The 14291-nt window shown below is 57.1% G+C and overlaps 1 protein-coding gene across 2 annotated transcripts; it reads left to right on the plus strand.

Annotated features, from left to right (window-relative positions):
* Positions 1-118: 118 nt before the first annotated feature.
* Positions 119-10847, plus strand: LOC126039240 (uncharacterized). Of its 2 annotated transcripts, XM_049802058.1 has the most exons (3): positions 119-1765; positions 3327-5910; positions 6877-10847. In XM_049802058.1, exons 1-3 carry the CDS (start codon positions 1683-1685, stop codon positions 7075-7077), a joined length of 2868 nt encoding a protein of 955 aa, XP_049658015.1. In that variant the 5' UTR covers positions 119-1682; the 3' UTR covers positions 7078-10847. The 2 variants fall into 2 exon arrangements, with proteins under 2 accessions (XP_049658015.1, XP_049658014.1); XM_049802057.1 differs by having other exon boundaries at positions 3327-6966.
* Positions 10848-14291: the final 3444 nt, after the last annotated feature.

Raw genomic sequence — 14291 nt, forward strand, 5'->3', positions numbered from 1 at the left:
ATGTATATATGACTTCTGTGCAGCCAGTTCCCATGGTGGAGAGTAGAAACGCTGTTCCCCTTGCCTCTGTCCGTGCATCTGGGAGGAGCGGTGAAGGTTGCTGTGGTCCGCCGGGGACTTGGCCGGGGCTGTGCGTGGTGTGGCATGGGTGCAGGAGCCTGGCAGTGAGTAGGTGCCACTCTCCGGCGTGCTCATCTTCTGCCCGCTGCAGCCTGGCACTAACCCCCAGGGCACGGGTTTGGGGTGGGGTGTCCAAGGGAGACGTGGGCAAGTGCTGCCGACCGCCCAGCGAGGGGCACGGGCTGCCTGGCTGCAGGGTGGGCTCCAGCCCAGGGCTGTGCACCGGCAGGTCCCCCACTCACCCTGGCCGGGCTTGGCCTGCAGCGCCCCCCCCCCGCAGTCAGCCCCACGGAGGCTCCGCGGAAATGGGGCGCAAAGTCCCAGCGGCGCTGCCCACCCAGGGGACGGCAGGTAAGGTGGGTGCTCCCCTAAGAGAGCAAGCGCGTGTGCACGCACGGGTGGGTGCGTGTTCGTGGGTGCACGCCCCGCAGGCGGCAGCGAGCTAGAGCCCTTCTGCCGGCGGTTGCGGCGCGGTGTTCCTGCACCATCTTGCGGCCGCTGGGATGGCCACCTCCAAGCCTGGACCAGCGATGCTGCTGCGGCTGGTTGCAGCTCCCCAAACCCTGGCACAGCTGCCACACCACGGCCTGTGGAGGCTGGTGTCACGCCCGCTGTGAGCTCCGGCTCCTCGTCCACCCTGGCTCCTGCCACCCTGCAGCCTCCGCCGGAGCAGCCTGGCAGCGAGCGGGGACCTGGACGCGTATGGCACTGATGTTGGAAAGGGGGTATGGGTATGGCTGTTGAAAATGTGCAGTAGGTTGAGTGTTTTTAAATATGCCGGGAAAGGTATAATGAAGCCCAGCATGTGCAAGCTGAGAGCAGGTGAAAACTGAGGAAGAAATGTTTAAATGCAACTAGTGCAATTAGCCTTTGGGAAGCGATGGATGCCTTGTCATTTTAAGTCTTTGCATCAAACAGGGTGTTTCTTCCCACAAGACACCCTGCACTGACCAGGAGCCCTGGGTGTCACCGTGGGAGGGTCTTCGGCTTGTGCTAGGATGGAGGGGAGCACAAGGCTGAGCCCCAGCCCTACGGCCAGCGAGGTGTGGAGCTGTGGGGCTGAGCCCAGAGCCTGGGTGTCAGTGCATCTGCCCGGCCGCCACAGATGTTATTCCTGTTATAAGCTTAAACAAACGGCTTCAGAGCAGCACCTTTAGCTACATAAGGCAATTCCCGAGGAAGGAAACAGCTGGATATTTTTAATAGGAAAAGCTTTAAATAGGAAAACTTTCTGTTGTGTCGGTGGGGGTGGTGCCTGTGAAGCTGATGGGTTACGCTGGTGGAGATGTGGGACTGCAGAGAGCACCAGCTACAAAACAGGCTGGCCTGGAGATCTTCAGGTTTTCCTGGATGTAACTAGTCAAGTGGTGCCAGCAGATAACACCTGGGGGGTACGTGCCTGTGAGTTCTCTGAGGGGTTTCTGCAATGGCCTCCCACACTGGGGGTGCAGCTCCGCTGCCTGCTCCCTGGCTGTCCCTTATCTCCCCACGCAGACCTGTGCCCTGACCTCATGCGAAACCAAGCCCTGCGCCTGGGCCGTGGATAAAGAGCTGGCCAGGTGATGGGACCCTCGTCTGGTGGCCTCGCTCCTCACACGGCACAGCTCGCTCTGGCGGCTGGACTCGTTCGCAAGCGCTCAGCCAAGTAAGTCATGCAAAATGCTTTATTTGCTCTTTAAAATGTGCTGGGAGGGAGAGCTCTGGGGGAGCTGGTGATTGTTTCCTTGCAGCAGGTAGCAGGAGAGGCTGCAGCACCGTGAGCTGGGGCCGTCCCTCCCTGTCCCTGTGCTGCTGGGGGGTGGGACAAGTAAGAAGCCACACTGAGGTCCACCACAGCCAGACGGGGTGAGGGAGAGTTTTAAAAGAGCTTTGCAGTTCAAAACCGTTTATTTTCATGCCCGTGCACTCAGTCCAGCCATTCCCACCTGTGCATTTAACCCATTGTGCTGCCCCTGCAGCTGAAGTGAAGCAGGCACTTTTGCATCCGCACCCCCGGCTCCTGCACCCGGGTGTCCCAGGGGAGAGGATGGGCAGGGGTCAGCAGCAGCTTATGCCCTGGGGAACCCCACGGGGCAGCTGGCACATACCTAACCTCCCATCGGTTTCTCTTCAAACCCAGTGGCTTTCAGCCTCCTGTATTTGCTGACCTCTCAACATTTTTCAAAAAAAATAACTTTTCATAGCAAATTTACCCTCCCAGCATAAGTATTTTTGCATGGTCAGCTTTGATGGACACCCAAGAAGCAACCCACAGCCATTTCCCCTGCTCCCACCCAAGGCTGTGAACCACAAGCTGGAAACTATGGTCTCAGTATGATGCTCTCAGCCATTAAACCCCAGCTAATGTGTTAGCTGAGTGTTTCCAAATGACTCGATGGAAGTGGTGGACTTTACGTGGCTATTGGTGGGTGTGCATGAGTGACTTCACTTCCTAACTGCAGGTCAGAGCCCTAAATGCTAGGTGTTGAAGAGTTCATCTGTGGACATTTCATAGTCTTTTAATGAGCCTCGCTCTAAAGCTTGGTTGCTGTTCACAGGTTAACCATTTCTATCTGACAGAGCTGCATAACCAAGGCCAAAATATGATGTGATTAGCAAGAATCTTGAAAAGGAGATGCTTAGAAGCCATGTTTTAAATGACCCCCCTGAACTGAGAGAAGCACCAATGAAATAGCAAGTCCATCCAGCACAGTGTGGAAATTCTGAGTAAACAAGGTCATCTGGTCTTGGCTGGCTTCTGGGACCCTTTCTGGTGCCTCATTAGCAAGCGCAGGGCTGACTGCTTCTGTTGTTGCATGAATGGGCTGTTGCCCTGCTGAGTAACTGGACCCACTGGGGCAGCGCTAATGGGCAGCAGCACTTTGCCTTCTTCACCCAGACAGATGCCGAGCCTACAGCCCAAATATGGGAGAAGGAGGGCCAGAGAACAGACCGTCCAGCCCTTGTCCCTCCTGGAACGTCTCCCAGTGCCAAGCCATGAGCTGGCTCGCTCTGCCTTCCTCTCCATCCCTCGGTACCAACGGCCATGAACTCTTGTAAATGTATCGTACATTGGCTTGTACGGTCTCTCTCTTTCTCCTAAAATGAGTTATGATATGTGAATAGAAGAATCCTGAGAGTTGAATGATAGTGTGGTACCACAGTTCATGAGCTGTGGACGGATATTTTTTGTTCTTCATAACTGATTTTTGAAATCTTTTTTTCAGGACAATGTACCAGCATTTCCTCTTCCTTTTCTTCCTCTCCTTCCATCTCCATAAATGCCAAGATCAAATCCTGGGTGAAGATCCATATGAAATGCCCAAAGACTACCAGGAGGTCTACAGAGGGACAAAAAATGACATCAAAGAGATCCCAAAGATTGTAAAGCCCTTCATTTCTGAGATGATCTTTGTGCAAACCAGCATCACTGCTATAAGGAAAGGTGCCTTCGGGTACATGCCCAACCTGATCAAGATTTTGTTTATTGGCAATAAAATCAAGACAGTTGAACCTGGAGCCTTTGATAATTTGGTCAAGCTGAGGGACTTGGAGATCTCTGGTGCCTTGTTGGAAGAACTAGCTGTGGGCACTTTCCAAAACCTCCCAAGCTTGCAGAGGCTGGAGCTGAGAGACAGCCACCTCAGATACATCCCCAAAGGCCTGTTTGATGGGCTGGAAAATTTGGGAGAGCTCTCTCTGCACATCAATGCAATCTCTTCTCTTCCAGAAGGCATTTTTGATTCTCTCGTCAATCTAACATTTTTGGACCTTGCTAGAAACAGGATCACAACTCTTCCTGGGGATGCCTTTAGCAAACTCCCTCAGCTGCAAGTCCTCCGGCTGTATGAGAATGAGTTGCAGGACCTCCCAGAGGGGCTGCTAGACAGTCAGTCGGGACTGCTGGAGCTCAGCCTTCAGAGGAACAGGCTCAGGGCACTGCCATCCATGTTTCTGAGGAGGCTGCCTCACCTGGAGAAGCTCCTCTTGGACAACAACTTCATCGAGGTTCTCCCACCTCAGGGCTTTTTTGGTTTAAACAAATTGAAGCTGCTGACTCTGAGTTCAAACCACATTACTGAGCTCCCCTGCTGCCTTTTTGACATCATGCCACACCTGCGGGAGCTGGACCTGGGCAGGAACAGTTTGGCCACACTTCCAGATGGCATCTTTGTCAACCTCACGTCTCTTGGCAAACTCATCTTGTCCCACAACCAGCTAGCAGCCCTGCCAAGAGGAGCCTTCACTGGGCTCAGCAAGCTGTTGGACCTCCAGCTGGACACAAATCAGCTCTCTGCTCTGGATGATGAGGTCTTTGCTTCTCTCCCAAATCTGAAAACCCTCAACCTTCGGAAGAACCAGCTGGAGACTGTGCCCCGAGGGCTTCTGGACCCCCTGAAGAAGCTCAGCTCAGTGTATCTGAGTGGAAACCCATGGAGATGTGACTGCAACCTCTGCTACCTGCACAGCTGGATCCTAGGCAACAGTGAGAAGGTCAAATTGTCCACCCAAGTATCATGCAAGAGTCCACCCCAGCTGGCAGGGCAAGCAGTGACATCGCTGAGGGATGACCACTTAACTTGCCAAGCTACTCTGCCTCTTTCAGCTTCTTTTACCCCATCTCTGCCATTCACCTCCACATCGTCACAGGGGATATCAACATTGCTGTCACCTGGAGCCTTGCCCACTGCAGCGCCCACCACGTTGTCACTAGCAGCCTTTCCCATCATGGCACTGCCAACCAAGCTGTCACCTGTGGCCACCTCTGCCATGATGCCAACCATGCCAACGGAGGCCTTCTTCACTACTCCATCACCAACTGTGCTGCTGAAGGCCTTCATTGCTACCCCATCACCAACTGTGCTGCCCAAGACCTCCATCGCCACTTCATCATCAACCAATGTGCCCAAGACCTCCATCACCACACCATCATCAACCATGCTGCCCAAGACATCCATCACCATGACAACATCAACCATGCTGCCAAAGGCCTCCATCACCACCCCATCATCATCTGTGCTGCCTGAGACCTCCATCACCACCCCATCACCAACTGTGCTGTCTGAGACCTCCATCACCACCCTATCACCAGTTGTGCCACCTGAGGCCTCCATCACCACCCTATCACCAATTGTGCCACCTGAGGCCTCCATCACCACCCCATCACCAACTGTGCCACCTGAGATCTCCATCACCACTCCATCACCAGTTGTGCCACCTGAGGTCTCCATCACCACGCCATCACCAGCTGTGCTGCCAGAGACCTCCATCAACACACCATCATCAACCATGCCGCCAAAGGCCTCCATCACCATCCCATCACCAGCTGTGTTGCCCGAGACCTCTGTCACCACCCCATCACCAGCTGTGCTGCCAGAGACCTCCATCAATACACCATCACCAACTGTGCTGCCCAAGGCTTCCATCACCACCCCGTCACCCGCTGTGCCACAGGAGGCCTTCAGCCTGTGTGTAACTCCAGCCGTCATAAGCCTACAGCTCCCTGGGACCCCCAGCCCAGAGTCTGCACTGTCCACTCTAGCTTCTGCCACCACATCAGTGCCAACCAGCCCGCTGGCAGCCACCACCAGACAAGTGTCTCCTGCTCTTCTGGTGCCCGTGGAGAGGCCAGCCACCACCCAGTGGGGGACATCCAGCATCTCCCTTGTCTCGGCCCTCCCTGAGGCACTCTGGCCACCCCCCAGGGCTGCTGTGCCGGGCACGGTCCTTCTGGCCTCACACTCCCCGTCCCACCGTGCTCCTGCGCCAGGCGGGGAGCAGGACCATGCCACCGCATGGAGCTTGTCCAAGGTTGGCACCCAGCCCGCTCCCACTGCCCCCCAACGCGCTCCCACCCCTGCAGGCACCGTCCTGCTCCCGACACCTCCTGTCCCCCCGCCGCCAGACCATACAAGCCCCTGGCCGGCCTCCCCACCCCTGGCCCCCAGCGGCCGTCACACCTGGGGCTTCGCCCTGCGGTCCAGCCCACGGCACTGCCGGGTCTCCCTGGCCCTGGGCCTGGCCGCGCTGGCGCTGCAGGCAGGCTGCACGCTGCTGTGGGGGACACTCGTCCTTCTCCTGCGCCAAGCCACCTGCCGCCGGGGCCACCCCATGCCACCGGTGAGGCTGCTGCGTCTCCAAACCCTGGGTGCCCCGGGGCCCCCCGAGCGAGCCCGGGCGCCGCTTTGAGCTTGGCTGCCCCTGCGTGAGCTGGGCAGTGCCCATCGCCCTCCTTTGGGGGGTCTGGAGCCGCGGGGTGCGTATGTCGTGGGGTGCGGACCGTCCCCCGGGGGTGGGTGTCCCAGCACCCAGGCTGTTTTGGGGTGCCTCCCAGCTGGCCTCCGGAGATGCTGTGAGCCTGTGCGCGGTGTCGCTGCCTGACGGGCCCTTCTGGCAAGCGACACTAGATGGCATCCCGACACAGGCGGTGGCTGCCACTGCCTGCCCAGGGCCACCGGCAGCAGAGAGGGCGAACGGTGGCCCCGAAATGCCGGAGACCCCGCACCCGGCCAGCTGGAGACCTCGCTGGACCCCGGGCACGGCCCGCTCTTGCCTGCAGGGTCTGGTCGGGGCTTCTGCCTGCATCTCCTCCCCATCCCTGGCAGGTAACTGCAGGGTGCAAGCAGCCCTTGGGGAAGGAGATCCCAAGGCCTCCTGCCCCGCGCCCCAGCTTCTTCCCCGCGTCGCATTACGGGATGTGTCGGTGCCCGTACATCCATCGTAACACTCTGACCTCTTCCTCTCTCTTTCTCCCTTCCCTCCTCACTGATATTAAAGCCTCCGCTGCATCTCTGCCATGCGCTGAAGGGCTGGAGAGAGGAGTATTTTCACCCCAGGGCTTTTCTCACCGTGACCTGCTGCGGGGATTCCTGTGGCTTGCGGGAGCGTGGGGGTCCCCAGTCAGTGCTGGCCGTCGGGGACCGGTGTAGGACCAGGGTTGCACACCCTCCTGCAGGCAGCAGCATAGTGAGACAATAGACGTGCTTTTCTCCCCCCTCTTAAATCTCATACCCCCAAAACCTCTTTGCGATGCTGCCTGTCCTGGCCTCTCTCGAAGAGTAATGTTTGAGCATGGCCAGCCACGCGGTTCTCATACCATAACTTCACCTGGTGCTGAGCCCTGACTGCAGGCTGGGCACCCGCTCTTCGGAAGCTCGGGAGGAAGGGGCTAACTCTCCTCATAACAGAAGGGCTGATGTGTGCCTTCACCTCTGCAGTCCTGGGCTGCCGCCAGGGCCAGGCAAGTGCCAAACCTAAACAGAAGTGGCTGTTTCTGCGGGTTTTCTGCCATCACAGAAAGTGCTGAAACTTTCACTGGAAAGCTTTAGCCCAGGAGATTTTTGAGCCGATGAACACAGGGGTTGTTCCTTGGTTTGGGTCTCTGGGTACCTTATTTTGCTCTAGGCTCAGCGTTGACTTTGCCCTGTGCCAGCCAAGCTGCTCCCAAATTTAATCACCTCGGTTACTACAGGGTTGCAGGTATCTGTCTTCAACTCCTCACCTTTGCCAGTGGCACTTTCTCTGTCCTACCCTGCCTTTGGGTGCCCTTCCACAGGTGTGGGGCGTAGGGGCTGCCTAGCTTTGGGGGGGTCTCAGGAAGATGAACCCCTGAAAATCAATAGTCTGGGCATGTGCTGGGCAAAGAGCCATGGGGAAGCGGCTCAGAAACCTCCTGGCTGGGGAGCCCCAGCTCCCCTGCCTGGTGCAAGACCAAGGGAGGGGGAAAGGGGCTTCGCGTTAGGGTATGTGCCTGTGGCTGTGCATTAGGGACCTGGATATATGTCTTTGCTAAGAGCCTGTGCAGTGTTACAGGCCCTTCGGCTGCTCCTTGAAGTCCTGCTGACGGCTGTGAAATACGGGAGGCGAGTGCAGGGCAGCACATCTGGGCGGGTTGGAGCGAGCAGCTCCAGGGCTGGGGCTGGCACGGCAGGTAATGAGACGCAGATGAGGGGGAGGGAGTGTTTTTCCTGGCAGTCCAGATGGGCTCGACTTAATACTTGATTTAGAGGGTTTGAAAGCGGGGCCTGGCTGCTGGGGAACAGACCCCAAGCACTTCCTGGGGCGGCAAGGGGGGGTCTCCGCTGGCTTTTCAGATATTTAATGGCCCAGCGCAGCCTAAACAGGGAAGTACTTCGGGGTGAGATTAGCACAACATAATCACATCTTAAAAGGTCTTCAGAGACACCAGGCACGTCCGCTCTCATATTAATTACTTGTTATTAATAAAGCTGAGGTCAGGCTAGAGGTGTTCGCTCTGGAGCGTGCTGATTCCCTCTTTGCAGAGCGGTGGTGTATCTGAAAGCAGCACAAAGCCCCGCCAGCCTCCACCTGTGCCCGTCCTGCTCCAGAAACCAAATGGCCAACATTCCTATAGCTGCCTTTAAAACTAATTTGCCCCATAATACCCCAAAAGGGCCATGTCTTTCTAAGTGCCCAGAACACCTCAGAGTGCTGTAAAATAATAATAGCCAGGGTGTTCCCAGCACGGGAATTTCCTGCTATGATTGATTTCTAATTTGCAATGAAAATACAGCTGCCTGTGTTCCCGGGTTCACAGGCAGGAGTCAGCTCCCTCCATTGCTGTGGGGCCGATCCCTGGAGGGCTACGGCTGGGCTGGGCTGGGAGGAATTGGCAGCCATTCCCGTTTGCCCCTGGTCGCCCTGGTGTCCCCTGGGAGGGAAGGGACTGAGAGGCGGGTGGGATGCAGGGTGTACTGGGGGTGATGTGCCTGGGCAGCCTGTGGGGGAACACGCTTGGGTTTGACCACTGAGCAAGAGCAGACAGAGAGCATGCAGGGATGGGGCAGAGCATAGGGGGTCTGCCCCGCGGAGACCAGAGTACAGGTTTGCTGCTTCAGAGCTGCACCTCTCCACGATGCCAAGGAGAGGCCTTCCTCCCAGCGGGGAGGTACGTGGCCGGGGCAGGTGTGCAGGGAGTACACAGCCCCCAGCACGCCCTCCCCGCTCTGCTGGGGGCAGCCCGGGCAGCCCTTTGCAGGACAGCCATTGCACTGAGTAGCGCTTGATGATTTTTTAATCCGTGAATTTCTCTGGTTTCTCTGAACTCGGGTAAGATTTTAGCATCTGTGGCACCCTGTGACGAGGAATGCCCAGGATTGCCCACGCAGTGAACGAGGCGGCGCCTCCCTTTGCTCTGCCCCTGCTCACCGGTCCTTGCACGGGATGCCCCTGGTTCTTGCATTGGAAAAAAAAAAAAAGGTGAGCCTCCCTGTGTGGCATCTCCAGGCTGTTTGTGACACTGTAAACGTCTTCCCAGTTGCTGTGACTGCCTGAGGTCCTCGAAGTTAGCCTCAGGTGACAACCAGTCAGAAGTGGAGACAGGACACTGTGCGTGCATGTCCTTGAGCCGCGCTGGGACTAGGGGGTCTCCAGCATGGCCTGGGAGTCCCACAGCTGCTGCTGGCTCTCTTCCTGCCCCGTGCAGACGAGACGTGGTTCCCACAGCCCTCTCACTTGTGCTGCAGTACCAACCCATAACCCCTCTGCTCGTCAGCCTCGCCGGGACCCCCCCGCGCAGCCTGGCCTGTCCCTGCCACCTGCCTCCGGTCCCCTTCCTGCCCCTGAGGCGCCCCGTGGGCGGGAAGGGGGCTCGCGAGCAACAGCCCTTTCTTGTGGCTGGCGGGAAGGGGGGCAACGAACACCTGCATGGGGGGATTTGCACAATAACCCGGCCGGGGAGCAAACCCGGGCCTCCGGCAGGCAAGTCCCGCTGCCGGCTTGCGGCTGGGAACCCGCCCCAGCCCACGGCCACACTGCCGCGGCTTCCTCTCCAGGCGCCCACCTCGTGTGCCGGCCCCAAACACATGCCATGGCTGTGCTGGGAGGGCTGTGTGGTGTGGTTTGAGCCCCCACGTCTCTCGTGACTGCCTGCCCCGGCGGGGCGGGGGGCTGGGGGCTCCATGTGCTGCAGGCAGGGCGAGGAGGGGCTGCTTTGGGTCCTTTAGGAGCAGGGAGGTGCTGGCACCGCTGCCTGGAGGTGGGACAGGCGACGTGGGACCTGCGGGGTGAGGACCCGAGCTGGGGCAGGTCCCTGGCAGAGGCAGCTGCAGCTCCTGGGATCAGCCTAAAGACCTGCATGTCCGGCACCCAGCCATTCCCTGTTGCGCTCAGCAGAGATGACCGTGGGCTGGCAGTCATTGCTCGGTGTTGCTGCTGTGCCCTCTCGATGCCGATGATGGTTTTGAACACCAGCACCACTCCTCTGTGTGTCCTCTGCACGGTCTGCCTCTGCCTCCCCATCCTTCACCCACAGCATCCCTCCCTGCACCCACTCATGGCATCCATCCAGCCACACCAGGCTGCTCCTTGCCAAGAAGCCCTGTGAGACATAAGGGGCAGGAGCTGAACTGGGACGTTCATTTGTCTGCTTTGGCCTTGGCATCTCCCAAGCCTCCTGCAAAAGGGCTGCAGCCACATCCTGCCGGGGAAGGGGCCTGACCTCCCCCAGGGCAGCTGGGGCAGCGAGAAGACACCCAGGCATGGGGGACGGGGCTCAAGGGGGTGCAGGGCTGGCACCCCCAGCATTCCCACCCTTGGCCCACCTGCTTCACACCTTGCGCTGCCCATGCTTTTATCCAGGATTTGGGCAGGGCACGAGAGCAAAGGCAAGGAAAACCAGCCGGCGCATCCTCCCTTGGGCAGCGGGAGAGCCCGGAGGAGCGGAAGTCTCCTGTTTGTTTAAGGTGCAAACAAGTGCTGTTAATCTGCTGCCTGTTTGTATTTCTTTAGAGCCCCTGAGCGCGGGGCCGGGGGGGGGGGGGGAACGGAGATGGGGTCTCCCCTTTGTGCGGGGGCAGGGTCAGGCTATTGGAAATGGAGGTGAGAAAACACAGAGGGGCAGCTGGAACCTGCTTTGGGAGGGAAAGATTTTTTTTGGCTATTTATGATAATTAGTGGGAAACGTTCCTCAAGCGTTTCAGATGATTCTGTAATGAAGTTGGGCCGAATGTTGCCGCTTTGTTCCCCTGGAACCATTAAAAATCCCCCTTCTTTGGCTGCCTTAATGCAATGCTGAAAAGGCACAATGGCATAAAAGTGGCTCTGGGCAGGGCGGCACGCCTCCTGCCCCGCCAGATAGAGCCCTTCAGAGCCCAGATTTTCTGGGTTATAAACCTCAGTGCTTGCAGTGTTCATGCACAGGCTGCTGCGGATCCTGCGCCTGGGGCTCCTTCACATCCCTGATGCCGGTCAGTGTGTGTGAGTGCCAGCCGGCCAGCACCACCAAGCTTGCAGCACGCTCAGGGGGAACAGCGGCCAACACAAACACACCAGAGTGAGAAAGGGCAGGCACGGCTAGGGATGCCATCGCTCCGCTTTTATAGAAAAGCTGCTTTCGGGCCGTGGTTGTGCTAGGAGTTTGCTGGGGTGAAATGCTGCCCTGGGAGGGGACCGATCCCTGTGCAGGGGGAAATGGGGAGTCCAGCCCCAAGAAAAGTGCTTCTGAGTCAGTGCTGTTCTGGGCCAGATCCTGCCCTCCTACTAGGGCCAGGCAGTCCCCCAGGCACCAGCGCAGAACAAGATGTGTGAAATCCAGCCGTGACACTGGGTGGATCGCTACCAAGCTGCAAGAGCTGGCTCATTCTCTTCTTGCTTTTAGCAGTGGAAGGCTTCTCCGGCATAAATGATGAAAAGAAAATCCACCTGCCTGATCTCACGCATCTGTCAGCGCTATTTGCCCAAAAATGATGTGTAAAGCTAATGGGAGCTCTCCTGCTAAAGCCGTGATAAAAAGGGAAAAATGGCAGGAGCTTTTAGCGTACTGGTGGGGGCTGAATGTGATGGTTTTCAGTGTCCCCATCAATATTCCCATCCAGACTCTGGCTGGTGAGCTCAGTATCCCCAGCTGGAACATGGTGCTGCAGCTGGCAGAGGGAAGCTGCTCCCCTCCTTCTCCACCTTCAGCTGGACGAGGGTGGCTGGGGAGTTCTTGGGCACCGGGCATGGGCACAGGCACGGGCACGGGCACAGGCACAGGCACAGGCACAGGCACAGGCACAGGCACAGGCACAGGCACAGGCACCAGCAGCACAACCCTGCAGTGCTGCAGAGGTGGGAGGGTGCTGTGTCTGCTGGCCAGGCACCTTCCTTCCCAACCACAGCTGGCGTTATTTAGAGGGTGAGCACTAATTGGGATCACGTCACCCTTAATGCCCACCTGCTGCCCCATGGCTGGAGCCGATGTGCTCCACTAAGGCATTAAATCATCAGGCTGGGGAGGAGAGGTTAAGGGCTGGGAGCACAACTCTCCGGGAGCTGCCCTGTCTCTCCACCTCAACTGCCCCAGCTGTAATCAAGTGATTGTCTCAGCCCCCTCGCTCCATTCAATGGGGGAAAATTTGCAGACAAATTCCTGCCAGCGGGACGTTGGAGCTCTCCTGGGTGGCAGGACAAAGATACCTGTCACCTCCTCCCGGCCCTGCCGCCGGCTCACGCTGGGAGCACGGCTGGGGAGCTCTGCGCTGGCTGCAGGGCTGGTGACACCAGGCAGTGTGGGAACAGGCCAGGAGGGCTCCCGGGAGGAGCGGGAGGGCTTTCCTTTTCCCGAGATAATGCATGGCCCGCAGCAGTGGGGTGATGCAATGAGCCCAGCTGTGAATAGGCTGGAGCCCTTACCAGCTGGTTTCTGTTATGGCAAGTCCTGAAGCACCACTTGAATTATGATGCCGTTGCCAGTCCCTGTGACTGTCCCGGCTATCTTTTTTTTGGGAAAAATATCTCTATATACACAGTAAATTTTCTTTGGGAGCCGGAGCAGAGGTATTTGAATGCCTGCTGGCACTGGGATGGAGTATTCAGCTGGTGTATGTCTGCAGGCAGGGGTGGTGGTTCCTGGGCGAAGTGTGGTGCGTTCGCTCTCGGAGATGGGGACGTCAGCACGGGGTGCTGCCTGCATCATGATTTAAGCCTCCACACTGAGCCAAACTGCTCTCTTTGCAAAGTTTGCCGTGGGAAACCGGCTATCTCAATGTGTAAAGGTGATGATATGGAGCCTTGTGGACCATGGCAAGCCTGTGGCTTCCCGAGCAGCATGCAGTAGCTCTGGCCAAGACGCAGCGTGTCTGATGAACCAGGCAGCTCCGGTACCACGTCCCTCCCCGCCGGCACACCTCCACCCCTTCACTCTGCTTCCCCCCCAGGTCCGGCCATCGCTTTCCGACAAATTATTTCCATAAGCTCTCAGCCGCGGCTGGAGACAAAAACTCAGGTACGGAGCGGCGACGTGCTCCTGACCTTTCCCACCGCCGGACAAATGGAGCCGGCAGCACGAGGCGGGCGCACAAAGGCACTGCGCCGGCCGGAGCGCTGACCCCGCCGTGCCACAGCTACCTGCTGCTCCGCCACAATGGCCCCGCGGCCCCGGCCGGCCTGTCGGGGCGATGAAAAAGGGTCCGAGATAATAATGAGCCTGACTACCACTGCTCTCTTCAGAGAACCGAGTCAACTCCTTGGGAAGAAAGAAAAAAAAAAAGAAGAAAAAAAAAAAGAAAGAAAAACCCCTCTTGGATAATAAAGAAGTAACAAATGAAGACTGAAAGCCTATAGAAGGCGTCTTAACCCAGTGAAGAAAAAAAATGTCAACATCTGTGGAGCTGTCTGCAAAAACAGACCGAACCCCTAATGAATACCCTCTAGAAAAGGCATTCACTCAAGGAAAGGCAAAAGGCTACATTTTTCTATGGAGGTATAAAGATTTTGATGAATCTGCCCTTTCCCTTTCCAGTGCAGTTGAACCAAGCACTAATGTTCATCTTCAGCTGTATTAAAGGGTGCGGAGGGGGGCGGAGGGGGGAAGAGTCTTGATCTGAAAGCTTATGAGGAGGGTGGATTTAGGGAGCCTGGATAGATGTCTGAGCACTAAAGCAAGGAAGAAAAGCAACAGGCATTAGAGAAAATACTGTTTAACAAGAGTTTCTTTAGTCAGCCCATTTGAGCAGAGATTGGTGCGCCATAAACGTAATCCTCTTAGTGCTGACTTAAACGTGTTTGTACAAAACAGGGAAATATAATATGAATGTAATAGTCACGTTTGCTAAAATGCTTAATAAAAAGACAAAAGTCCTTTATTTTGATCTTCAGCTCCGGTGCGGGCTTGGGGCACAGCAGATGTTTTCTCAGAAGTCTGCTTGAAAAAAAAAAAGAAAGAAATTCAGAATATGCCTGTGTCCCGGCTG

The sequence above is a fragment of the Accipiter gentilis genome, chromosome 6, assembly GCF_929443795.1.
Source record: "Accipiter gentilis chromosome 6, bAccGen1.1, whole genome shotgun sequence".
NCBI lineage: Eukaryota > Metazoa > Chordata > Aves > Accipitriformes > Accipitridae > Astur > Astur gentilis.